This window comes from Chelonoidis abingdonii, chromosome 1 (assembly GCF_003597395.2).
Source record: "Chelonoidis abingdonii isolate Lonesome George chromosome 1, CheloAbing_2.0, whole genome shotgun sequence".
Classification (NCBI taxonomy): domain Eukaryota; kingdom Metazoa; phylum Chordata; order Testudines; family Testudinidae; genus Chelonoidis; species Chelonoidis abingdonii.
In genome coordinates, this window is record NC_133769.1 from 87,521,656 (window position 1) to 87,548,635 (window position 26,980).

The 26,980-nt window shown below is 40.2% G+C and overlaps 2 protein-coding genes across 7 annotated transcripts in view; both read right to left on the reverse strand.

Annotated features, from left to right (window-relative positions):
- The window catches only part of CEP83 (centrosomal protein 83), a 41,749-nt gene extending 37,958 nt beyond the window's left edge, over window positions 1–3,791 (reverse strand). For all 4 annotated transcript variants that reach the window (XM_075067002.1, XM_075067001.1, XM_075067008.1 and 1 more), the window contains exon 1: window positions 3,671–3,791. The gene's annotated coding sequence lies outside the window, so the exon portion shown is untranslated. The remainder of the gene's footprint in view (window positions 1–3,670) is intronic.
- A 4,647-nt stretch (window positions 3,792–8,438) lies between these two features.
- TMCC3 (transmembrane and coiled-coil domain family 3) overlaps window positions 8,439–26,980 on the reverse strand; it is a 255,832-nt gene continuing 237,290 nt past the window's right edge. For all 3 annotated transcript variants that reach the window (XM_075067021.1, XM_075067016.1, XM_075067015.1), the window contains exons 2-4: window positions 20,196–21,112; window positions 17,319–17,454; window positions 8,439–15,249 (exon numbers count right to left, since the gene is read on the reverse strand). In XM_075067021.1, coding sequence (XP_074923122.1) covers window positions 14,947–15,249; window positions 17,319–17,454; window positions 20,196–21,097 — 1,341 coding nt within the window. In that variant the 5' untranslated portion in view covers window positions 21,098–21,112 and the 3' untranslated portion in view covers window positions 8,439–14,946. The remainder of the gene's footprint in view (window positions 15,250–17,318; window positions 17,455–20,195; window positions 21,113–26,980) is intronic.

A 26,980-nucleotide genomic window follows, 5' to 3' on the forward strand; every position in this document is an offset into this window, starting at 1 on the left:
CTCTCCTAGTGAAATAGTTTTTCCTAATATCCAACCTAGATCTCCCCTCACTGCAACTTGAGACCATTACTCCTTGTTCTGTCATCTGCCACCACTGAGAACAGCCAAGCTCCATCCTTTTTGGAACCCCCTTCAGGTAGTTGAAGGCTGCTATCGAATCTCTCCTCCTCCCCTCAGACTAAACAATCCCAGCTTCCTCAGCCTCTCCTGGTAAGTCATGGGCCCCAGCTCCCTGATCATTTTTGTTGCCCTCCACAGGACTCTCTCCAATTTGTCCGCATCCAAAATCACCATTTTAAAAACAAAAAAAATGCCAAAATGTTTCTTTCCTTTGCCACCCCAACACGGTATTTTTTTCACCAAATCACATTAGTGGATGCTCCAGGACAGGCAATATTCACTCTTGGATAAGTAGGTAATATTGAATTGCCTTATTAAGGCTACATTAGTAAGGCAAGCATCACTTCCAGCTAATGGAAGACACTTGCTTATAGCCATAGATCATACATTAAATCCACAACATGATTAGATAATGCACACAGAGTTCAGGATTTTTTTTTTTTTAAAGAGAGTTATAATTAGTTATAATTTCTCTCTCCCTCTGAGGACTGTACAGTTTAATTTATTACAACTAAGGTCATCTAACTTTAGAAAAAGAGGAATATGAAATATTTATATAGTTCAAATTAAAACTCGAGCATTTCTAAAAAGTTTTTCTGTAAAATATCTGGCATATAGAGTATATGATGGCATATTGTGATTGACTAAAACAGCCATCCCAAATTCATGTTTATAAAATCTTTTACTACATCATCCTGCGTATGTACACCCATAGGAATGAGTGTTGATTCTTCAGTCAAGGGGTGTAGGAGTGTGTGTGTCCCTTTAAAAAGCTAAATATCTAAATTTAAAATAATGTTAGAGAGGAGAATAAAATGCTAATGTGAATAAGTTATCTGCTAAACTTCCAACCACCTTAATTCTATCCCTTATTGTCCCTCTCACTTAAATAGAGAGTTAGAATGTGTCTGGTTTTTTTTTGTTTGTTTTTTAATATGGTCTACAACCTTTGCTTCAAGTCCTGGCAAATTCAGAGATATCAGGCCTTTAAGTCATCATATCACCATTCATTAAAAAAAAAAAATCTTATTTAAAAACATTGTTTTTTAAAAATATATTGATAGAATTTTTATTACTAACAGTTGTAAATGGTAACTATGGTAGGTCAACCTAAATTTAGAGAAAATTATGTAATCATAATAATTTAAATTTTGAAAACTCCAAACTATCACTCTGAGTTACATGACATAACCAAGTTACATAATGGCAATTGTTTAGGATTATCTGCATAATTCATTCAAGGCTCTGCTTTCTTTACTATAGCCTGGTCTAACCAACAAAATATTACTATATTTGAACACTCGTATGATCAATGAAGTTAGATGACAAGGCTAAACATAATTTTTGGCCAGTGCAGAACAGCACAAGCAGTATTCTGCCTTGTGTCAGTTAATTGTATCAGACATTAAAAAAACACAAAACCCACCCTCTTCTTCAGTTATTACTGTAAGTGTAAAGTTTAACAGTAGTTTCATATAATGTATAGAATAATCTGTTTATCTACTTATTTCAGTGTTCTAGAATGCAAAGCCAATACCACCTCCCTGTGATCACCTCCCATGATCTCTCAGTACACCTGTGTTACTGTGAATTAGTACTGCCATCAGCCTGAAAGAATAAGACTCTCTGTTGCAGGAAACACAGCTCTTCTGGCAATGACTGAGGAACTCACTACTGGGAGAAATTAGAACCACCATGAAAGTCATTGATTTGACCTATCTTTCCCATAAAAACCAAAACCACATCCACCCACCCATCAACAAGGAACAGTGCATGGAGAGATATATAGAAGATTCTTTGGTATACTGTATTTACTTCTAAAATCTGTAACTTTCTTAGATGCCACAGTGAGGAATGCAGTAGAAATACCTACATAAATATTTTTATAACAGATGCTATGGAATATTTGAATATCCAACACCTATTATATTGAGAAGGGACAGACATAATGCTATGGAATTGTGGAATATTCAAATACTATTGTATTAACTTTATAAATGTAATATGTATCTGTATGGGCTTGTTAGTGATTGTATTCCTGGCTAATTGGGTATGATAAAAAATGCTTCATTCAAGAATTAAAGACAATGGGGAGTAATTAATGCAAATCTCCAGTACTGAAACAATCCAGTTAACACGTCTTTTTGAAGTTTCACCCTCCTAGGAAAAAGCACAAGGACAGGGATACCACCCAAGAACTGACACAGGCTCTTAAATATTTTAAGCCTACCAGGGTCTTCATATGTAAGATGGAGGACCACCTGGTATGTCAGTTCATAAGCTGTTTATTGCTTTAAGATATGTTTTCTGTTAAAAGGTTTTGTTCTGAATAAATAGTACTTCGCTTTATGAAAGCTGGCTGGTTACTGGATGACACTGTCATTGGCCTGAGAGAACAGAAATGCAGGTATTAAACTGAAGTCAGACCTAATGAGGTGATCACAAAAAATGGCAAAGGTCTGCACCTTAAGGCCCAATCTACAGGAAGTGAATCATGGGATTGCACCCAGAGAAAGATGAATGCTGGAGGCCTGTGACCTAAGTGGGGTGTCTTGAGGCCACAAAGGGGTTGAACATGCAGTTAACTCAGGAACTCTGACACAGATCAATACATTGTTGTAAGCAGTGTACTTGTAGCCCTGTCCTCCCAGGATATTAATGAGACAAGGTAGATATTACCTCACCCCTTTTATGAATATTTTCCAAATCTCTTACATATATTGTGAGAGATGCCAATCTCAATTCAACAGCTGCCACTTCTTTCCTAACAATGTGTGAAGCATGGCTCTCGGATAGCAATGGGCTATTTAAAGCCACCACAGAAGCAACAGATAATTATAACAGTGCAGATAAGGTGATATACCCTAGAGAATTTCCTAGTTTTGGTTACACTAGAAAAATAAAAAAGTGTCCCTTACAGCGACTGCAACCAACAAAGTTGTGTTGATGTAACCTCTGGGACTCGTTACAGGAGCTAAGCCATTTTCACAAACATGCATGAGATTTGTATCTACCCCTCCGCCCCCAGGCTGATGAGCGAACTCAACGCCTAGGGACCCGCAGGTCACAATTGACAGGATTTTCTCTCGCCGGTTGCCAAGTCATTGGTCCTCCCCTTCACGCTCCCTCTGTGCTGAGGCACAGGCCCGGGGGCCTTTCCCGTCAGGGGACGACAGCTGGCGTGATCGACTCGCCCCCTGAAGCGAGCGGTGGAAGCAGGTGCCCGCAGCTGTCAGCCCCTGGGCTCCAGCAGCACAGCTGCAAGGCAGGGAGACGTGCTCCCATGTCCCGCTGAGCGACGCCCAGCAAAGCTGGTTTCTGTGCCGCTCACCCAGGGCAGGTCGCCGCCCGTCAGGCCGGGACTGGAGCTCTGGGGCCAGGCCCTGTGCGGGGCCAGGCACGGGCGTGGAGGAAGCAGGCGCCAGGCCGAGGAGAGAACAGCGACCCGCGAGCCTCGAACCAACCGCCGAGCCCCGTCCGCGGCAGAGACCAGGCCGCTCTGCGGGGCAACCAGAACACCGCCACGCAAGGGCCCCATCCACCCCCTCACTCACCCGGAGCAGCCGCCAAGAGGGTTTAAAAATGGCGCCTCGCCTCCCGCTGTAGCCGTCCGCCCCGCCCCCTCCCCACCCCACCCGGGTGTGACTCCGCTCGGGACCCGTCAGCGTCCCGGAATTCCCAATCAGACTGACACCGCTAAGCCTCGTGGGAACGCGGAAATGCAGCCTCCCAGGCTGGGAAGCGAGGAGAAGCGAGGGTGCCCTGGAAACCGGCTCGCGCCTGAGGCGCGATGGGGGCGCGCGAACGCTGGGCCCCGCCCCCAGCGGGAAGGGCACTGGGCTGGCGTGTCTCTGCCGCGGCTGGCGCCCGCGCCCGGCTCCTGTCTCCTCGCGCGCCCCTTGAAAGCGTCCGTAGGCTCGCCCCGGCGGCAGCGCAAGGGCGGCTCAGCGCCGCTTTCCTCGCCCACAGGCCCCACCAGCCTTTCGCCCGCGCTGCCCCTTCCAGGGGGGAAAGCAGCCAGTCCGCCTCCCTGCACAGGAGTCGGGTCACCCCAGCTCCGCCACCCTCCCCGCTGTAGGGGCGCAGAGGAAGGCGGTCACTGGTCTGATTTTATCCACGGGCCTCGTGGCTGGCCTGGGCCCTGCCCAGTACTGGAACAAACCAGAACAGGATTTTGTCTGGTATCAAGCAGGGCAGTGATACCCGTTTGTGGGGTTACCATTCGTCCGGGTTTTCCCGGACATGTCCGGCTTTGGGGGTTAAAAATAGCATCAGGGGAATTTGTAAAGATCTAAAAATGTCTGGGATTCCCCCAGTGCATAGCGCGGTGCGGCTGACAGGGCAGCCGGCCGGATAGTGCCACTCGCATGGGGCTCCGGTGTAGTGAAGGAAACTGCGCCCCGTAGAGACGTGCTGCCGGCAGCACATCGATACTTACAGATGTTTAGAAGCTGCGGTTGTATGAAACTGCTACCTGATGTAGCAAATGCCGACAGGCACATTCCTACGGGAGCAGTATCCGTCACTACGCCTGCCGCGCCGTCGAGCTCCTCCCCTCCCGTCCTGGCCAGCGGGCTGCACCGCATCACTCTGCGGGGGCGGGACCGGGCTGTGCCCTCAGCTGGGGAGCCCGGCGCCCGACACGCTGTTCTGAGCGGCAGCCTGCAAGGTGAGGGGGCTGCGCGGGGGGGCGGGGATTGAGAAGGGACAGGGCGGTTCTGGAGGGGGCAGACAGGGAGCAGGGGGAGGGTTGGATTGGTTGGGAGTTTTGGGGGAGGCCTGTCGGGGCAGGGAATGGGTGGATGGGGTGTGGGAGTCCCAGGGGTCTGTCTGGGGTTGGAGAGAGTGGATAAGGGTTGGGGCAGTCTGGGGACAGGTAGTGGGTAGGGTCCTGGGGGGACAATTAGGGTGGGGGAGGTCTCAGGAGGGGGCAGTTAAGGGACAAGGAGCAGGGAGGCTTAGATAGGGGTTGGGGTTTTGGGGGGGCAGTTAGAGGCAGAGGTCCAAGGAGGGAGCAGTCATGGGACAAGAAGCAGGGGGCGGTTAGGGGTTCTGAGGGGGATAGTCAGGGGGCAGGAAGTGGGAGGGAGTGGATGAGGGCAGAGGTCCCCCGCCTTCTTTTTTGATTGTTGAACTATGGTAACCCTACTTTTTGAAGAGTGCCCCATTCCATCCCCACCAGTGTGCAGTCAAGCTCTTGAAAACGGTGACCCCCTCCTGTGCAGTGTTATTTCACGTGCACCATGCAAGGTCATGCCAACAGGGTACTTCCAGCAGTACTGCAGTATATACCACTAGTTCAGTGTTTCCCAAACTTGGGACACTGCTTGTGTAGGGAAAGCCCCTGGCCAGCCGGGCCGGTTTGTTTACCTGCCGCATCTGCAGATCCAGCCGATCACGGCTCCCATTGGCCCTGGTTCACTGCTCCAGGTCAATAGGAACTGCTGGAAGCGGCATGGGCCGAGGGATGTACTGGTTGCCGCTCCCAGCAGCACCCATTAGCTTGGAGCGTCCCAAGTTTGGGAAACACTGCTCCAGTTAATTATTGCATTAAATACAGTATACATGGTAAGGTATATTTGCTCTTCTGGTTCTGCTTACATTGCAGAAGTGTTTGACAATGAAAGAAAATAGGTGAAAGTGTTCAACTGCTGTATGCCTGTGTTCATGGTAACTCCTCTGCAGAACAACAAAACAATGTGCAAAATGCATTGCAGACAATACTGAAAAACAAGTTCAAGCTATTATACCACATTTCAGACCCAGAATCCCTTAATTCCTAAGATGTGCTTCTGGGTTAAGAGAAGGGAATAATAAAACATACCAAAATGGTTGTAATTAAAGTAAATTTACACAGTTTGAAGCAGTTTCTGACAATTGCAGTGTCTAACTCTTTTAAATACTTCAGACAAGTAAGGCAATAGCTATACATCATATTCTGTACTCAACAATGCTAACTCCAGATCATAAAGGCAGGTGGATGTTACTAATGCCAGTACCCCATTACACAACTGTTTAACAAGAACAAATACATTCACAGTATTCTTAATAGTGCCAGTTCATTTATATTTGAATGGACTTCTACTATTTTATGAATCAGTAAGAGCAGTCAAAACAGTTATCAGGTACTTTTGATGAAATCTTTAACATATTTTGAAAAATCTATTTTGACTAAGAAAAGTCCTTAATCATCCCAGTCTAGTAATGCCCTTCCTTTCAATAGGGAATGAATTAAAAAAGGCTTCACTTTGTATATCACAAGGAGTGATTCATTTATGTTCCTAGTCCCATTAAACAAACAACCCAACCAACAACAAAGTTAAATATAACCAGAATGTTTTTATAGATCTGCATAAAAAATTACAGTTACAATTAGTTCCCCTAGAGGTTGCTGTAATCCTAGATATGGAAAAGGCTAGTATGTGTGACAATTATTTCCCAAAGATCAAGAACAATAAGTCTAGGAAAAATGGTTGAATATTTGTTTCTCTTTAGATGAAATCATGTAAAAATGTATGATTTTATATAGAATTTTATAATCATAAGGTTATGATAAATATCTTGATAATTTCAGTACCAAAATGGTAACAAGTGGAGCTTTTAGGAAGAAAAGCATTAAATCTGTAGCAATATTTTGTAATACTATAATAATATGAATACAGATTAAGTTTTTTTCCAAAGTCAACAAAGATTTTGTTTTAAAAAGTTAAGCTTTTTGTTTTGGATGCAAAGCACAGTAGTTTTATAGGACTGTAAAGTGTAGTTCTCAGAAAAATGACTGTTTAAAAAAAGGCCTCAGGGGGTTCCATATATATTGTTACTCTCAATTTCCATATCAAACATGTTCAGTTTAAAAGGAAAATATTTTTTTGTCAGCCCTGTTCATTCTACCTAAAGGTCAAGTATAGTTCTTTTTGCCTTGCCTGGAGACTGGTGTTTGAAGTGGGAGGACTGGTGTCAACATCAAGGGGACCAGAATTGTGCATCATCATCAGCCCCACCACATTCTGACCTCAGTGACATCTCCACAACCCAGGTTACGTTGGCATTTAAATACTTTTCCAACATGTAACCTTGTAATGTGTGGGTGGAGTTCTCTGTAAATATCTGCATAACTATGTTGTTGTCCTTCAAATACCCCCTTAAGACATTTCTCTGCTATGATGCCTACCAAAACTTGACAATTGTTTTCTGTAGCCACTGGTTATCATGCTGACCAGCATCATCTAATTATTTCCTCATATATAGTCTTGTCTGTTTCTTGTATCAAACTGTTGTTTTGGACTGTAAACTCTTCCATGGCAAGGACCCTCATCCTTGTACAGAATGGCATTGTACACTGCCTAGCACAACTGGGCCCTGGCCTCCTTGTGCTACTGCTACACAAATAATCAATACTTTGTACCACCCCAGTGCTGATGCCTCTTTCATTTTCAACAAGCTGAATTTGGTGCTATACGTGTACAAGCATATAAAACCCTTTATGAGGGCTGAGTCAGATAGATAGTAATGTAGAGAATTTTTTCCTCAGGGCCACCAGCATGCATCCAAAAATTATTACTGTCTGAGGACAACCTACAGTTTGTGAAATGAGTTAGCCTTGATTCTCTTTAGCATTCACATCAAAACCTAGCACTAAAACTGGCATTACTTGGAAGGGGAAGCAATTGACTGGACATGAAAACCATTTTATCCCATTTCCTCAACAGCAGGTTTGATGCACAGCCATAGAGCAAAATGGCCTGCTGGTACTGCTTATGTCTGTGCTGTATGTGGTCTGGGTATACATGACCTTAGCTCCAAAGGCTGTCAGTCTAACACCTTTCATGAGCACTTGTTTTTTCAGTTAAGAATTGTTATACTTAATATGAACATTCTAAGAATATATTCTCAACAGTAGTTATATTTGGTGATGTGCCTAAACCTGTTTTCTGACACTAGAATAAATAAACAAACTTTAAGCTTCTATTTCAATTGTCCAGAGAAAAAGTCCCAAATGACTCCAAACACTTGATAAAATTAAACCAACTCACCATATATCATGTTCACACTGAATTTGGGGAAAAAAAAGTCTAGTGGTGGTTCCTCCTCTGACCTTTATACCACTGCCAAGCCATAGCTGTAAATAAAATCCAAGATCTCAATTTTTGACACCCACAGGGTATAGCACTCAAAATCAAAATCTGAATAGTTTTCATCTATTTTGAAACTGGAGAATGGTCTCCATTAAGTAATGTAGTTATGGACAGAGAAAGCACTATAGGGAGGTGGATTTGACTAATCAGATAATTGTAAGAAAATGAACTTTTAACAGCAAATTAAATTTAAAGTACTTTTATTTAAAAAAATGTTAATGGCACCTTTGAGCAATCATGACCACACCAGGAAATATACAAATACACTACATACATTAATAGATGCATTTTTACACCATGCTGCACAAAATGAAAGTGATAGGAGATACAAAGGTTACATGCTGACACAAATATTTTCAGTCAATAAAAATAAACAGCTTTCAGTACACTTCGGTACTGTCTAGTCACCATTACCTTACAAAAAAGGAAGGGAGACAGATTCATTGAAAGAAAGCCCTTTCTACCAACAGTACAACTTAGTACACCCCACACATGCAATAAAATCAAATTTACAAGACAATTCAATCAAGTCCCCATGCAATCTGTATGTACATTGTCTTCTAATTTCTTAGAAAACAGATGACAGGATTTTACTGGCCTCAAAACTGGATTTTGTAGTGCTTTTTGTTCTTCGAGGGTGATTAAGCAATTCAGTAAATTGCAATATTTTCTTTTTCCCTTACATTACTTTAATGTAAAATTTTCATTTAAATTGAACTCTGCTTCACTACCAGATTAAGCTCATTCTGTTGGCATTCAAAGTTCATTTAAAAACCTGTCTGTGTCTACAGTACTGTATTTCAAGTTTTGACTATGAATATATGTTTGTTTATCTGGAAGAAGTTATAAAACTGCCTTATTAAAAAAAATATGAAATCTAGGCGCCTACGTCTCAGAGCGTGTTACGTCTGAAAATAGGACTTAAGCGCTTTTGAAAAATTTTACACTAAGTGATTCTGGATCCTCTTAGTATTTTGAGCTTGTTTAGCAAATTTTTGTAAATTATAGATTATAAAGCCAATAGGATCATTGTGATCACCTAGTCTGACATCCTGTATAACACAGGCCATAGAACTTCCCTGCATTTATTCCTGTTTGAACTACAGCATATCTTTTAGAAAAGCATCCAATCTTGATTTAAAACTTTTGAATGATGGACAGTCTACCACACCCCATGGTAAATTGTTCCAAGGGTTAATTACCCTCGCTGTTAAAAATTTCTAGTTTGTTTGTCTAGCTTCAGCTTCCAGCCGTTGATTCATGTTACATTTTTCTTTGCTAGATTGAGAACAGAGATTTGATAATAAAAGTCTCTTCAATGTTGGTACTTATGCAAAGATGCTGAAAGGTATTTAGGCTCTTAACTTTCACTGAAATCAATGGGAACTTAGGAAACTCCAACTAGTACAAAATGCGTCTCTCCTCAGCAACACAGACTACTATGAGCATATCACATCTGTCCTCTGCTCCGTACGTGGGCTTCCCATAGAATTTCAAATCAAGTTCAAGGTCTCAGTCCTTATCTTCGAAGCATTCCATGGCCTGGGCTCAGAATACCTAAAAGACCAAAGGTTCTGGACGAAGACCATGGTCAACAACTTCACTCCTCTGGCACAATGCAACTCTCAACAATAAGAGTAAAGCTTGTCTATGCAGGAGACAGAACCTTCTTCAGGGATGGTATGAGACAGGAATAAACTCCCCCAGGACTACAACCTTGTCACTTTCCACTCCAAGTGCAAGGCACATTTCTTTGATCTTTTCTTCTCAAACATGAACACATAGCAACAGCTATATTTAACAAACAAAACAAAACAAAACCCCACCCTACCAAAACACGACACTCAACTCCACATGCTTCTCCCTCTGAGGAAGAGGATGAGAACACAAACGATATGTGACAGATGTGTGTAGTCATGTTGCTTAATGCACTACTGGAAAGTGCTCAGATACTCTGGTGACGTGCATGGTATGAAAACCTATATAGAATAGAATACGAGCCTAAATACATTAAGCAGCTGGATCTTATAGACTGACCAAGTCACCCCCTAACTTTATCTTTTATAAACTAAACAGACTGAGCTCCTTGAATCTTTCACTGTGAGACATGTTTTCCAACCCTTTAATCATTCTCAATGTTCTTTCTGTGACCTCTCCAATTTATCAGCGTCCTTCCTGAAATGTTGATACCAGAACTGGACACAGTATTCCAGTAGCAGTTCCACTTCTTAATGTTAGGCATTTTAATACTAAACAAGCAGTGGCCAGATTCAATAGCTATCTATGAAAAGCCAGAACTAGTATAACTGGAGCTTAATAAAACAAGAAGCACCACTGGGTTACATGAAGGACTGAACTTATAATATATAAGACAGGAAGAAATTGAATAGGATAGTATCCAGTCAGAATAGTATCAGTGACTTTGGACAACAGTGGAACTAAATTTATGTGGGCATCTTTCACTAGGTTTGTGTGGGAAGCCCTAAAGAAACCTCTTGATGGGCTGAAATTAGAAAGGTAGCTAACAGTGAAACTAACAGTGAAGGTAACTGTCATGGGAAATTAACTCTCCAGGAATCAACAGGTATGGATTCTACCATCAAATTCTTTGGGGCTTTCAAAGATGTGTTTATCTCTCAAGCAATCAGGATGCTAACCAGAATGACTAGGGTTATTAGACTCAGTTCCAACCAATTATGATTAACTTTCTGAGGATCTTGAAAGTGAAGATACACTTGGCAAGAGTGATCATAATATAATGAAATGAAGTGGTTCTTTGATTGCCAGCCAGAATCAGCTAGAGAAAAGAATTCAACATATTTTGGGAGAGGGAGTTTCAAAGAGTTTGGCATACACTTAAAAGGATTGGGTGCCATAAGCATATTAAAGGCTACCTTCCACTTCCTTAACACAAGTTAGACACCCTGGCTTACCACAGCTAAGGGTACATAAGGAGAAAAAAAATAAAAAAGGTTGGAAGAGTTGGGAAAGTGAAGATTGGAGTCAGCAAATAGTACAGGATATATGCAAATTACTGAAGTAAAAATGAGGAAAAATATGGTATCTTGAAGCATTTTTAATTAATTTTTTAAATTTATATTAAAATAGAATATGAGGGAAAGATTACCAAAGGACTGAGACAGCAGCAGGGAAAGAGAAGGGAAGAAGGTGGGGAGACTTGACAGAAGATGTGAGATCCATAAAGAAATTCGAGCAGTTCTCATGGAGAAAGATTTTGAAATTGCTATTGGTTGCGACAGCCAACAGAACATTGGTATGGTTTTAGATAGAGCTCAGAAGGGAACCTAAAAAGATGAAAGTGCCTGATTGACAGAGTAGTTAGGGCTGTATTAACTTGGACTGAGAAGCATTTTCTTTTCTCTTACTTTAGAAATGTCTTGTGATTTTTAAATGTGTTTTAATTTCCAATACAAAGACAATATGATAATGTACTGCATCTGTTATGTAAGACCTGTCTATTTCTGATTTGGAGTCAGCCAGATTTATCAGTCAAGTGTAAAACAGTTACTTTGACCATTATATTCTCATTTTACATGGAGATCACTTCGCGGTGGTTACCATATTCTACTCGAGTACAGATGTCTTTGTATTCCCAAAGCATGGCTGTAAGAGATTTTTCTGCTTATGACAGAGATTGGCTGATCTTACATAGTTAAAGAGACTTAATTTGTTATGTCCTGATCCTGGAAATTGTCAGAGACAGATCAGTCAGAATGGTCACAAATTCAAGGTTTCTACATTGGAACCAGCAAGGTTAAATTAATAAAGGTATCTAATTTATGCTAAACTAAAAAATGGTTTTCCTGAGTTCAGTAAAGCTACTGACAAGTAGCATCCATATTACATATATGTAGACATTTGTAAGCCATTTAACAAAAGTACTGTATCAATGCTTGATTTTTCTATTGTCCAGCCTGGAATGTAGGTATATAAATGGAATATCAAAATGATTAAATGGAGGATACAAAAAGGGTGGCAATGGATTACAATGAAGAGAAGTCACTAGCATATTATGTCAAGAGTCAGTACTGGGGCTCTTCCTTTTAGGTCCATCTCCTCCAAACTCACTTTTAGATGCGAAGTTATAAATTGGTAAGAAAAATTTAAATACATTAGGGGAATGGTTTATAAAATGGCTGATGGATTTTAATGCAAGACATAAAGGATTTTGAATCTAAAATATAATTGCTGGCTAAAGAACTGGAAAGTACTGACAATAAAAGAACTTACTATTCATGTTAGATGCAATGAAGATGGGAATTTATTGTTTAATGCAGTAAAGGCCAAAAGGTTCCCAAGCTGCATCAAAAGGATATATAAACAAAACAACGGAAATCCTCTGTTAGGATGTACAAATTCTGGAGTAAATCCAGAAAGGAGCATCTACGTTTTTTCAAAGTTTTTCAAAGATCTGTTTAATCTCCTCAACTGATACAGTTTGTAATCTCCACAGCCTATCAACTGGATAAATGAGGTAGTTATGAGTGGGTGGGCTGGTTAGGGGATGAAATTTTAATGCAATGTATCCATACAATACCTAAATGGGCGTCATAAAAGAATTGGCAATAAGGATCCCATTGAACCAAACAGCAACAGGAACACACAAAAGACCTGCCTGAAAATTGAAAAAGGTAAACTTTAGGTATAACGCTGACTGTTTTCCCCCTCAGAAGGGGCATCAGTGTTTGGAATTCTTTGCTTTCAGAAATCAAGGAAAAGAAGACTAACTACTTGGATACCAATAGTGACTTTGAGAATAAATGGATTTGGATGAATATATGGCAATTCTTGCTCATATATACAGTGTTAAACTGACTGTTAAGTTTGAGGTATGGAAGGTCATGCCACTATCAGCAAGTTTTTGTTTTATTTTCCTCCACCTTCCTCTGGAAGATTGAACAGGGTCCGGTTAGGATAAAGTGGGTGTATTCTATTTGATTAATTTCCTGTGCCTGCAGCAAGTCAAGTATCACAATCCTTCCGGATTCAGTTCTTTTCTATATTCAAAAACATTGCACATATCAGAATTTCTTTAATGACTTTTTTTAAATTTAGTTTTCTAAAGTCTTAGTTATATCATTATTTACATCATTAGCCGTGCTCTTTGTTCAGCCCCTGAAGCCACAGCAAGCTATTAGATTAATTATAAATCGTGTTATGGTGAAGAAAGGACAAAATGCTTTTTCCTTTTTTCCATGTAAGAATTTCTAAAGACTTCCATACAAATTATTGCACTTGATTAAAATTCAGGCATAATTACCACTGCAACCAACGTAACAATAATACAGGCATGACAACATATCTTAAAAGCAAACAGCACTGAATATTAAATTAAATAACCAGACATTTGTCAGTTTTTGGATACATACGAGTGGAGGAGAATCTTGGTATTTTATTTCATATATTATTTTACATCATATCTGGTTACCCAGGCAACAAAAGGATTTCAAGAAAAACATTTTGTAGTTTCTAGAGCAGGCAAAATAAATTATATTTTAAAAAACCTACCTGTTTCATAGTGGTGTTATTGTCTGATGTCTAAAACACTGTTCTCAGGAATTTCTCATAAAATACATTGCACGGTTAGTTCTAATATATAAACTTGCATTCTTTCCCAAACATGCTGATCTGGTGGTTCCTGCACATCCCCTGTGGAATCCTGAAGCAATAAAAACTTTCAGCATCCAATTTCCTTCAGCATTACTAACTCCTACGCCAACTTGGGGCCTAGTGTTATCTATTTCACGTTCATTGGAGAGCTTATCAACTGTTAAAAATGTAAACAATTGTTTATGTGCTCTCCCTTTGCAATCTGCAAAGCTTGAAATATGACCAGAAGAGGTACTGAAGTCAACATAGTGGCATCAGCACTGGTTACTAGTTTCTTTATTCTTCTAAGATGTCCTTGTGATCTCATAATTCATTCACTGCATCATATTTGGAGGCATGTTATTACATTTATATATTTCCTAAACATGATAAAGAATAGCTCTAGGATACAATACTTACTAATCTGTGTCACAGGAGACTCTAGTCATATCAAATTGTTGAGAAAGTATAACATTTAAAGAATCTGTCTGAGTAAGGACCTACTGGCAGAAACATCAGAAAATGGTGCTGGATTGTAATTAAGCACCTTCCCAGTTTCTAATTCACGGATGTTAAATCATCTAGCATTAGGAAATACTATAAGTATGGCTGGTATTTCCTAATATTGTAAAATATAGCTAGCCATTCTGTCCTGGTTTATATGGGAAGCTCAACAACTGAATTAATCCAATAGGAATGGTGCAAGTACATGCTTATTATAACGCACTCCCACCACTACTACTCCTCACTCTAGTTAATGACACAATACACTTCAGGTTTCTTACGCCACCAGTAGCATGACCTCTTGTAGATGTGCTGGTTTGTAAAGTGGAGAGCTGGTAAGATTAAGGCAGAAGATTTACACCAGTGAGCAGTTTATAAAGATTTAGCCAATTACATACAGTATAATTGAATAGGCAAATAACTGCCCGGGAGTATAAACTGAAGTATTTACACCTTAGCATTCAAATGTTTTTATAGCCTTCATCCAGTCTGCATGTTTAAATTGCAAAATTAAAAATTTTGGTAGTTTGTACACACACATTTCTTTAAAAAAAATGAAAGATCCGGACTATTGGATTCATCTTGGTATGATCATCCTTTCTATGGCACAGATAATGTGATCCCAATTTTTACAAAATATTGCAAGCAGAGTCACTGCAAAAAAAGTGCAGATGATATGGAAACGGCTCTTCATCATAGGAGCTATAAACTTTGCAATGGTAGAAACGCACACTAAAATGACGGTCATGAAGGCCAAGATTACATTTATACATTTCCCTAGGAGTACTTTGGCATTCACAGTTTCTGACTGCAGCGCTTGCTGTTCTTGCTGATGGAACTCCAGCTTAAAAACCCGAGTCTGGCAAGATTCCAAGGCTTCCTGTAGACAAAAAGGAAAATAAGAGTCAGCTACATTTCTACACAAAACAGTTTCTCATCCAGTATAAATGTATAAACTATTTAAACAAATACGTTGTGCAGACAATCAACTGTTGACAAAAATTATAAAAGTATAATCAAACTTGACAACACTATCATAAGTGTAACATTTACATTTTTTCCTGGTTGAGAACAGTAGTGTTCATGGTGTCTCATGTTTTCTGAATGTATAGGTTGAACTTCTCTAACCTAGCACTCCCTGGTCTGGCAACATCTATGGTCCGGCATAGGCACCAACTCCATGTGTGCTCTGGGGCTGAAGCACCCATGGGGAAAAATCAGTGGGTGCTGAGCATCCACCAGTGTCAAGTTCCCCCCTCTGCCTCCCTCCCCCCCCCGCCTCATGCACACCGGTGGCCCAGCGCTTACTATCTCCTTCTCCCTCCCAGCACTTCCGGAGTGCTGCGAACAGCTGATTCACGGGGTTCAAGCTCTGGGAGGGAGGAGGAGGACCTGAGGGTGCCAGACTAGAGAGGTTCAACTTGTACTGGTGAGCTGAAGAACTGGGTAAGCTGTTACCACAATAATTTCACTATATCAAACCAGCACCAAAATTAGTTTCTTCGCATATACCATTGAAACTGGTGGTTTGCTGTGACACCAATTAAATCAACTGCAATGTGGACCCATTAGGTTTACACCTCCATTCTGGTCTAAATTCACTTTCATTCTCTTGAATGCCACCCACTGTACAATGATCCATGTCATAAATGCATTGTGAGCATGCATGTCTCTGGAGAACATAAAACTGAGTCACCCTGGCCACTCTCCAGCCTAACTTTGCTTACAGTTATATCATTTAAATATCAATATGACAGCTTAAACGGAGATACAGTCCTCTTAATATTTTCTTGTAACAAGTAAAATGCAGAAATGTTTAGCTAACTAATGCTGTAATTATAATTCAGTTTCCAACTTGTTCTTTTATACAACAAATCACAAATTCTGATCATCTGGGAAAAGTGGATAACCAAGACCCCAGGATTGCCATTAATCTTTAGGAAATTTCCTGCACTCAAAACACAGCTACCCAGACTTACTCTTTTCTTCAATCATCATTTTATACTTTCTGTAGATGGATCTCTATATTTTGAAATTCAGTTCCCCATCCCTTACTGACTTGGTCTTTTCTCATTTGATGTTTCTTTTGTTCTGAACCCGAATGTACATATCTGGCTGTTGTTTAAAGGTGAACTAAATGCTCTTTAAATAAAAATAACCCCCCAATTATTAACCCAACATATGTGCAAACATAAGTGACAAGTAAATAAATACATACTTTCCAAAACAAATCTGTTTAAAATCTTCTACTTTATTTACTATGTTTAGTTGACTGTGGTAAAGTTCTCATCACTAAATACATAAACCAATACAAGAAATGCAATTTCTTTTCACTACTTTAGGTGTTAATAAAGTGAACAACTCTTGCAGGAGAAACACAGGGAACAAAAGGTCTTGATAGGTTAAAAACTTCTCAGTTCATCTTTAAATGGTATTTATAATTCTACATGGGTGTTTTACTAATAATTTGGGATCTCAGTTAGCTTTCAACTATACCATTTTTCTACAATAAATTCAAAATTTATATAGGGCTCTGCCATGCTGTGTTAGTATTCAGCTAGGAGAGGATTTGGACATTATTTTATGTTAAGCACACAGCTGGGAATAGGGTTATCTTACTGCTGTTACAGAGCCAGCAGAGAAAGCAAAATTACTGCATTTCAGAGCATTTTAGATTAGATCAGTAGATTCCTTATTCCTCTAGTGATGACAGAGCAGTAGATGTAAGACACCATATAGAATCCACCGGATTTTATTCATTCAATTATGAAACACTAGCAGGTAAAATCCTGGTCCCATTGACTTTAGTGGGAATTCTGCCATTGACTTCAGTGAGGCCAAGATTTCACTCTAGTTGGGTAAAAAATTGGGCCTAAATTCCTTAAATGCAAACGTTATTCCAAATTTTGCAAAATGTCTACGCTATGTAACAAGTTGATTATAAAATACCTGAACATCTCGTGACCGTTCACAGGCCTGATATGCCACTCTTTCTTCTATGCTGGCTAGCTCTTGTTTCAAGTTTGCAGTCTCATGCTGATGAAGATCTGTCAGATCATTTAGCTGGTCTTCCAATCGTTCATACCTTTTTCAGGAAAAAAAGTCTGAATTTAGCTCCTTCTACACAAATGATGTTACACCATGTTAGAATGCTTCTGTACTTTAAAGTAATCTTTCCTTGTATCTCAAGTCACCAGCACTTCAGTTTGTAATGAAAGGGATGGGGGGAAAGTTTTCCAAGGACTTACTCAGCAGGCTGAAAGCTCTTTGTAAACTGGGAACTGGATAAATTCATGGTGGCTAGGTCCATAAATGGCTATTAGCCAGGAAGGGTAAAGAATGGTGTCCCTAGCCTCTGTTCATCAGAGGATGGAGATGGATGGCAGGAGAAAGATCACTTGATCATTGCCTGTTAGCTTCACTCCCTTTGGGGCACCTGGCATTGGCCACTGTCGGTAGACAGATAATGTGCTAGATGGACCTTTGGTCTGACCTGGTACGGGCGTTATGTTCTTATGCTTCTGGTTGGTGAAATAACAGAACAATGTTTGAAAGACCAAGGCATTTTAATACTGCAGTATAAAAATAACTCAGTGGATAAGTGTCTCCAATTCATGCTCTTCCCCCTTTCAGACCGCAATTCAAATCTTGTCATGGGGGTTTCTACATATTTTCCCCACCACTTAAACAAACTGAAATAAATTGCCTTCCCTACACTTGGAGAACTACACAAGGAAATTTTAATAAGTATTGTGTTTGTATGAATGTTTCATCAGTTAGCACAGTAGAAACTATATCGATCTCATTAACCAATACACTTATTAGCACGACTAATATGACAAATGGGATGTTCTGCATATGTTTCAGGGGGCCACAATTTTCAACAGTGACTCATTACTTTCGATGCCTAAACTTTACAGCTTAAATAGTCCTGATTTTCAGCGGGCACGTGCTCAAGTGCTTTCTGAAAAGCAGGATCCTTTAAGGTATCTTAAGTTGGGAAGCTCAAAAATTGAGGCATCTAAAAAGTCACTAGTCACCTTCAAAAAATTTGCCTTGTGTCTGCTTTTAGTCTCTGGGAACAGGTGCTGATACACTGCAGAACATAACTCATATTCCACAATGGACGTTAAAGTGTTTACCAAGCAGCTAATGATCCCACAAGGAAGCCGTGTGTGACGTTGTGCAATCTATATGGTTTTATAAAAATATGGTAATGAGTGAATATAATGTAACTGGAATATGTTTCATGCAAAAGATCTCTTGTAAGGTATCATTACAAAGCTTATAATCTACTGAGTGTGATCATCCTATTTGTATAAATGTACCACTCTTGTATCTGGGACTAGAAATATGAAATATAACTCTGAGGGCCTATTGTAATTATGCAAAGTGTGGGCCATTAATGGTGGTTTGGAATTTTAATGGCTCCCATCAACCAGGACAATTGACTGGGGCTCTGTTTGCTTGCAGGTCTTCCTGTCAGACTGGCTGGGAGGAATGAAGGCTTGGGGTCTTACAGTGACATGTGATCATGTCACATGAACTGGAATCCAACTTTAACCTGGTGCTTTTCCAGAGAGGGGGGCGGAAACCCAGAGAGAGACAAAGGATTCCCGCCTTATGGAAAAGATAAATAAAGAAATAGAACAAAGAGGAGAGCCATCATGAAGAATCCCCTAGCTACCACCTGAGCTGGAACAAGAGCTGTACTGGAGAAAGAATTGTGCCCAGGCCTGGAAGGTGTCCAGTCCAAGAAAAAACTTACTGAAGCATCTCTCAGAGTGAGATTATCTGTATTCAGTTTGATTAGACATAGATTTGCGTGTTTTATTTTATTTTGCTTGGTGACTTACTTTGTTCTGCCTGTTACCACTTGGAACCACTTAAATCTTAGTTTCTGTATTTAATAACATCACTTTTTACTTATCAATTAACTCACAGTATGTGTTAATACCTGGGGGAACAAACAACTGTGCATCTTTCTCTATCAGTGTTATAGAGGGCGAACAATTTATGAGTTTACCCTGCATAAACTTTATACAGGGTAAAACGGATTTATTTGGGTTTAGACCCGATTGGGAATTGGGCATCTGAGTGTTAAAGACAGGAACACTTCTGTTAGCTGCTTTCAGGTAAACCTGCAACTTTGGGGCAAGTAATTCAGAACCGGGTCTTTGCTGGAGCAGACTGGAGTGTCTGGCTCAGCAAGACAGGGTGCTAGAGTCCTGAGCTGGCAGGGAAGACAGGAGCAGAGGTAGTCTTGGCACATCAGTTGGCAGCTCCCAGGGAGGTTTCTGTGATCCAACCTGTCACACTGTTAAAGTATTTAAAACCATATCTCTCTATACTTGGTTACACTGTGTCTTCAAACTTCACAGTCCCATGACAATGTGGTTGAGAACATATACCATAGCACACTGCAGGAAATGGCTCATTAATAAGGAAGTACCGTCAACTGTAAAGCTCTATTACATCAGACACCACTTATTAGGTGCCAAATTACAATAAATCAGGAGCAGTCCATTGGCGATGACAGCACCAGCGCTAATTGTATGCAATGTTCACTGAATGTAACGTCAGTGAAGTATCAGATAACGAAGCTTTCCAGATAAGCCTTAGACAACTGCACAGAACTATCAGTTCTATCAGCTTGTGAAGTAGTATTGTCACAAATTTAGGTTAACAGAAGAAATCAAGAACTTTGATACCTGACAGTGATTACTGAACACAAGATCACCTTTAAAAAAAAATTCATCACATAGTTTTGAATCAGTTCATATAGCCGTGCAAAAGCCATTTCAAAAGAACAGAAAAAGAAAATACCTGTATCTTTCCTCCTGCAATGTCTGAGAAATAAAACCATAGTCTCTTTGAAACTGTGCTTTTAAATTCTCTATGTCATTAGCTAATTGGGACTGTGTCTCCTTTATTTCTCTCAGTTCCTCCAAGATCATGGAAACCTTTGCCTGACTGTCCAGAGCGTTTGTCCCACCACGCCCAAAGGAATGGTTCCCATTACTGTCTGCAGAGCCAGATGTCCCACTTGAGCACTCATCATCACTAACATATTTTGGTTTAGCCACAATAGTAGCACTGCCACCATAGGCCCTGGAACTAGTTTCTGGCCGAAATTCATCCAGGGTATTTTTCAGGTGAGAAATGTTGTCAGCACTGCCAAATTTATTTCGGATCAAGTTTGCAAACTCCCTCGACTTGCTGAAAACAAACACTGGTGGTGTCAAGGAGACACCTGGCACACCCGATTTGCTGCTCTCAGCACCTTGGCCACTGGTACGAGATTTGCCATGGCCATCTTTTAGAGGTGGATGGATATCCTTCAAGTTATCTTTCGAAATATCTTTGGAACTTTTGGAGGATCCATTTTGTTCAATGTCTTTGAGCTTTCGGTGATACTGTTCCAATTTCTTCTGTAGCTGGGCAATTGAGTGGGCAGACTTCTGGTTCTTCTTCTCAAAGACTTGTTTAATACGTCCAGCCTGCTGCTTGTCCGCACTGCTCACCAGTTTTAAATATTCAGCCACATTTCCATCACGGGCTGTTTGTTCAATTTTGATCTGTTCTGTAACTTTCAAAATTTTTTGTTTCAGGCTATCTGCATTAAGTTTGACTTTGTGAAATTCTAAGATCCCATCAGGTACATCAAAGTTGAGGTTGGTGTCTGAACCCCCACGGCGAATGTTAAGTGGCAAGCTCAGAGTATTCATGTCATGTCTTTCCACCTGAAAAGAGATTAAAATTCAAATTGAAGACAGCTGTTTCTATTTTACATTTCAATTCTATCCAAAATTGGATTTCCCATCAAACTATTTATATCAAACACTGGTCAGAAAGTAACTTACTAGTTCAATATGTGTTGAACATATTTTAAAGTATTTCTCACAAGTTATGTTAAATAATGTAGAAAGTGAAGACATGCTACTTATTCAGCCATGTACAATATGGGTAATAAAATATATGCTTGAGTTGACAAATGACAACCAAGTAGCTTGTCTTTTGCTTAAAAAAAGTAAAAGTAATACAAAGAATCAAAACTAGAACATTATAGGTAAAGCCAGGTTGGGAGGAGAAGTGGTGTTTTTTTAAACACAAAAATGCTTTACCAGCATCAGGAAACATTTCCTTTAGATTTTCTATTATCAAAAGATTTATATCATTCATGAATGGTAAACATCCCATTGTAGCTGGATAGACACTTATTAGTGGTCAAGTTCTCTCTTTCTATCTCTCTCACTGTACTATCCAATATGCTTTACTGAGCTAAAGCCCAGTTATGGACCCAACTGATCAAACAAACAGTTGTTCTTACTCATCTAGATGAAGGTGTCTTGCAATTTACAGTAAGCTTTAGTGACAGCATGAGCCCCAACTTACATTCAGATCCAATAGCATCCATTAGCTTTCAGTGTAGCTATCACATAGAGAACTGCACACTCATTTGACTTTTCAAGTATGTTGAAGGTGCCCAAAGACTGGTTTGTTTCCGCTAAGTTGATTATATTTTAATAGCCTGGTAGTGTGTGATTGAAATGCCTCACAACTCTCAAGAAAAGAAGAGTGTCTGAAGTATTGAACTCCTATGATTGCGTTCAATTGTAATTGCTTAGATGTTTTGCACATTGAACTTGGTAAGTATTCTCCCGAAGTGTAATAAAGTAGATGAACAGTGATTAAGCCACTTGATGATGAAAATTGGCCAGAGCACTAAAGCTTGATTAATAATCTAGATAGCATATCAAAACAGCCTCAGTTTCCATAAGTAGTAAAATATTTTCTCATATAAAATTACTGTGGAGTAGTAAAGTAGGATTTATTTCAGGAGAACATTTTCATATATCTGATCACTATCACACCAAAATATCCCCTGTGATATAAGTGGGGCACTTTGTTGAATCAGCCATAGCATCCAATTGATAGAGATTGCTTTTTTCAAATATACTGGCCATAATGGATTTCCCATGCATCACATAAAGTCTTCATTTTAAAAAAGTGCCAGAAAATACAGCCTGTCTTCAGCTAGCGTTGGAGAGAAAAAACTCCAGTCCAAATAAGTTAAAGGCATTAGTACTGACTCAAAACAGTCCCAGTGATAGGAAGTAAATATTGGACAACCCTTTCATCACCACAGCCCCTTCCTTTCCCCATGTCCTCACATTGTATTTTGTTCTGAATGTCATGCCTTGGGTATTTTTCTACATAGCACCATAAACCACACAGTTTGGCAAGCATTTAATTCACCGCTGTGATAAACGAGCATTCAGCTTTTTAAAAGCGGAATAGTTAAAATAAATGCATTTTAGCACTAAAAATAGCATGTAGAGGAAGAACTAGAATGATACCAGAGGTTACTTGCAGTACATTGACCTTTTCATCTCTGAAGAGCTGGGCTTCAGTCTTGGCAGTTTAGACCATCAATGAAAGCGAGAGTAGTAGTTTCATCCTAGTCCCCCACTGCACTTATTGCACAAGTTGCCTCATGACAATAGAACTGATGAATTGACTATGCAAGGCTTAGTGTTCTTTCTTCTCATGTATGACATTTATTTCATCCATATAGAAGGGCATTTTGTTGAGCATTCAATGGCAAAACTGCTTTTAGATAAATCTCATGCATGGTTAGGGCTTTTTACGTATGCCTTTCTTGCATTTTGCCACTATAGGAATATGAATGGATGATGCAAGAATCAATTATTCAAGGTCCTGTGTAAGAAACATGCAATACAAATGCCTATTAATAAAGAATAAAATTCGTTTGGGACATAGCACAAAAAGGGTTTGGCTACTTAACTTCATGTAGCGTGAACAGAATCGCTCTTTTCCAACTACTGTATGCCTTTTTAAACTTGCAAGCATTTTTGTCTACTACAAAGGGGAGGAGGAATAGCTCAGTGGCTTGAACATTGGCCTGCTAAACCCAGAGCTGTGAGTTCAATCCTTGAGGGGGTCATTTAGGGATCTGAAGCAAAAGTCTGTCTGAAGTTTGGTCCTGCTTTGAGCAGCAGGTTGGACTGGATGAACTTCTGAGGTCCCGTCCAACTCTGATATTCTATGAATTGATAGAGTATAAAAAGCAGCTAGTGTAACATTGATACTTATGTTTTGGGCCAAGTAGTCCTAAGAATGCAAAGAGCACAGTTCTGATATTATTTCTTGTTAAGAATATTGGTTTCTGTTGACGTCCCAGGGCGACTGGTCCTTTTAAGCGGAATCAGGGTCCAGCCTGCTTGTGACTGTCTTCTGCAGGACCACCAAGGTTAAATCACTGCCCCAGATGACTACTTAAAGGTTAATTGGTGAATGACAGCCAGACCTGATAAAAAGGTTATCTGAGTTTAGTTAGGGTAAGAACTCCCAAGGAAATGGGAAGCTTCTGAGGAAAGAAGCTATCAGGAGAGCTAACCAGAGCAGAGAGTCTAGAAGGTGTACTCCTGGAGATAGGAGATTCTTAAAAGGAGAGCTACAGTTGACAGGCAGCCAAGGTGGCCTGATCTCAGCAAAAGGATCTCCCAAACAGTAGTAGGAAGCCCAGCCTGCCAGGAACAATGTGCTGCCTTGGAGAAGAGCTGCAGCTGACTGGTCTCCATGGAGTTGGACCCAGAGGAGGACCTTACCCAGGTAAAGGCAAGAGATCTAACTCCAGAGAAAGAGACCTAAGTCGAGAAAACCCTCGTGGTAATAGGCCTAGTGTTATGCTTATAAGAAGCACATGGGATCTTTTTCAGGGAAAAAGGCAATACGCCACATTTATGGAGAATACAGCAGTTAGCATATGCTTTTCAGTTTTTCACACACACACAATGGACACAGTCCTGCCAGTTGATGTTTATAGTTACCAGTCCAGAATCTGGATCAATCTAGTGGCCAACCAGATTGGTCGCAGAGGGGAGCCGGGTTCTGCTAGTCGTGATCCGATTCTCCTAGAATTGTGGCAAGATGAACCAAAAGGCCCATGGCCAAACACCTGGTCTTAGTCTTTTTTTCTCTGTTGAAGTCTATGGATTTTTCGGTGTCAGTTTGTGACCAGTTACTCCTTAATTGGTGATATCTTTTGATGTTAACATTCCAAAGCACCTCTGAGAGGGTCATCCTGTCCTGGTTTCTATTCAATCAATTGTCTTGTCTTTAGGGGTGCCAGCCTCCACCTCAGGGTCCTCAATCTGCCCTTCCTTTATTATGGATGCACGTTGATGGTTCTCTGATGTCAATAAGTCTCTTCAGTCCTTGTTCCTTGACCATCTGGCTAATAATGGCCTTCCTCATTCACACAGACTTTTACAGAGACCTTCAAAGGTATACAGCAGTTTTTATGTTGAGCAAGAAAGGCATTGTAAATTAAACCTTACTAAATCTTGTAATCAAAACAGTTCACATTGTGGCCCAGGTCTTCAACATTCCTCTAATCTCCTTAACATAGACACAATACAAGAGCCTGTCTCTTACTTACTAAACCTTAAAACAAAGAAGTGTATATTTAACTAGAGTGCCTAATTTATAATACATATAGGAAACCATAACAGACATTATAACTTATCCTAAAACAAAAGGGTGATCATAATCAGTCACAAGGATTATTCTGATCTGTCCCTGCCTTAACATCTGTACAGACACTGAAAGTCTGTCAGATGCATTTCTACCAATGTCCAGAGGGTCATTCCTTTCTGCTATTCAAAAAGGGTGGCTGGCAAGATGATCAAATCATACATTAATTCTGATAGTACAAATATAAAATCCTGCTCCTACACTGGAAAGAGATATCCAATGGACTAAGATGGGACAGAAACTAAAACTGACTCGGTCTCCCAGCTAAGACCCTGGGTAAAGGTTTTGCTTATACTTTGTTGACTTTTTTTTTCCTGTTAATAAAGAGACCTTCCAAATAAAGAGACCTAAAAGTCTGCCTGAATGTTTATATCTCATGTGCAGGGAAATCAAGGGAGGTCTAACCCTCAGCGCCAGGCCTGACCACAAGCAGGTACCCCAAGACAGTCTGGACTATGATAGGAGCCATTCACTACTGGCAGTCTATTTAGGTTCTTATGCCAGTCCACTCACTGTGGTATCTGATCACCTCACCAATTTACTCACATGAAAAAATATTGAGCAATATGCTTAATGAATCAAACAGGAATATTTACCCCCTTCGTGCTTGCATAGAACGCTAATAATAATTACATATGTGCATCAAGAGGAGAATCAGCTCTATTAAGCCAGTCCCATTTTACTGTTAACTTAGATTCCACACACAGCGGTTTAATGTTCCATCCAAAAATTGTGATCAAAATACTACACTGTTAAGGTGGGTCACTGATGCGCAAGATCTTATTTCCAGAATGGTCTTAGACATTATAACTAACAGTAAAAATAATTACTTAGTTTTACATACCACTTTTCAAACAATAGCTAATAAATCTTCACAATACTTTTGTGACAGATAAGCATCTCCAATATTACATGTGCCGAAACTCAGGCACAGTGACATTAGATCACTTGCCCAAGATCACACAGAGAATCAGTCTCAGAATCAGGATTATAACTCAGGCGTTTATGTAGTCAGTCCACTAGCCCACATAAATGAATGTCTGATCAGAAGCATTTACTGTATCTGGCTAAATCAACAAAGGGGATGGTGGGAAGCCTAGTATAAAATATTAGCTTCCAGAAACAATGCAAATCACTTTTGAATAATCCTTGACACAAAGTTATCCTAAAATAGGTCCGTGAACCACACATATACACACAAGTCAGACTTGTCATTGAAGTACACTGCTTCCAGAAATGGGTGGTTCTGACTACAATCTTTATAGTGTTTACTTCCTTTAGTACAAAAGTGTTCTAAAAATATTTTGCAATAATTGGATAGAAGCCTGAATCAGATCTCTTCTCCCTCATGGCCCTTACTGCAAGTGCTGGAACAGCTAATGGTCACAAAGTTCAGTTCTTATCTATGCTATGTGCCTCCCCCTCCCTACCAGGTCAGGAAGGTATAAAGACAAATCAGGCAACTATGGAGTGAGGGTTCACATTGGCCAAAAAAGGTGTCAAGCAAGTCACCTTTGCAGGCAGTGGCAGCACCAGTTATCTTCATGCTAACCATGCAAGGAGCATATCGGGACCATTTGTGTCTTGCACCAGTGAAGGAGAGCCCTTATAAAGAAAAAAAAAAAGGCTACCTGGGGGCGGTCTAAAAGGAGTGGAAATATGCTGCCTTGACTAAAAGAAGAGCAGTAAATGGGAAACTGGGATAGGAGCTGTTGAGCAGCAGAGGAAGCAATCCTGAGACAGACATTGCACTAGGCCAGAATGAGGAATGCAAAGCATTAGCTAAGAGCCTGAAGGAATCTACTGTGCTTATGTGGTGTTAGACACACATCCCATTAACTCCCTGGAGGAGCGAGGAGACTCAGGCCTGGTCTACGCTACGCGTTTAAATCGATTTAAACAGCATTAAATCGATTTAACGCTGTACTCGTCCACACTACAATGCTCTTTATATCGATATAAAGAGCACTTTATATCGATTTCTGTACTCCTCCCAGACGAGAGGAGTAGCGCTAAAATCGATATAAACATATCGGATTAGGGTTAGTGTG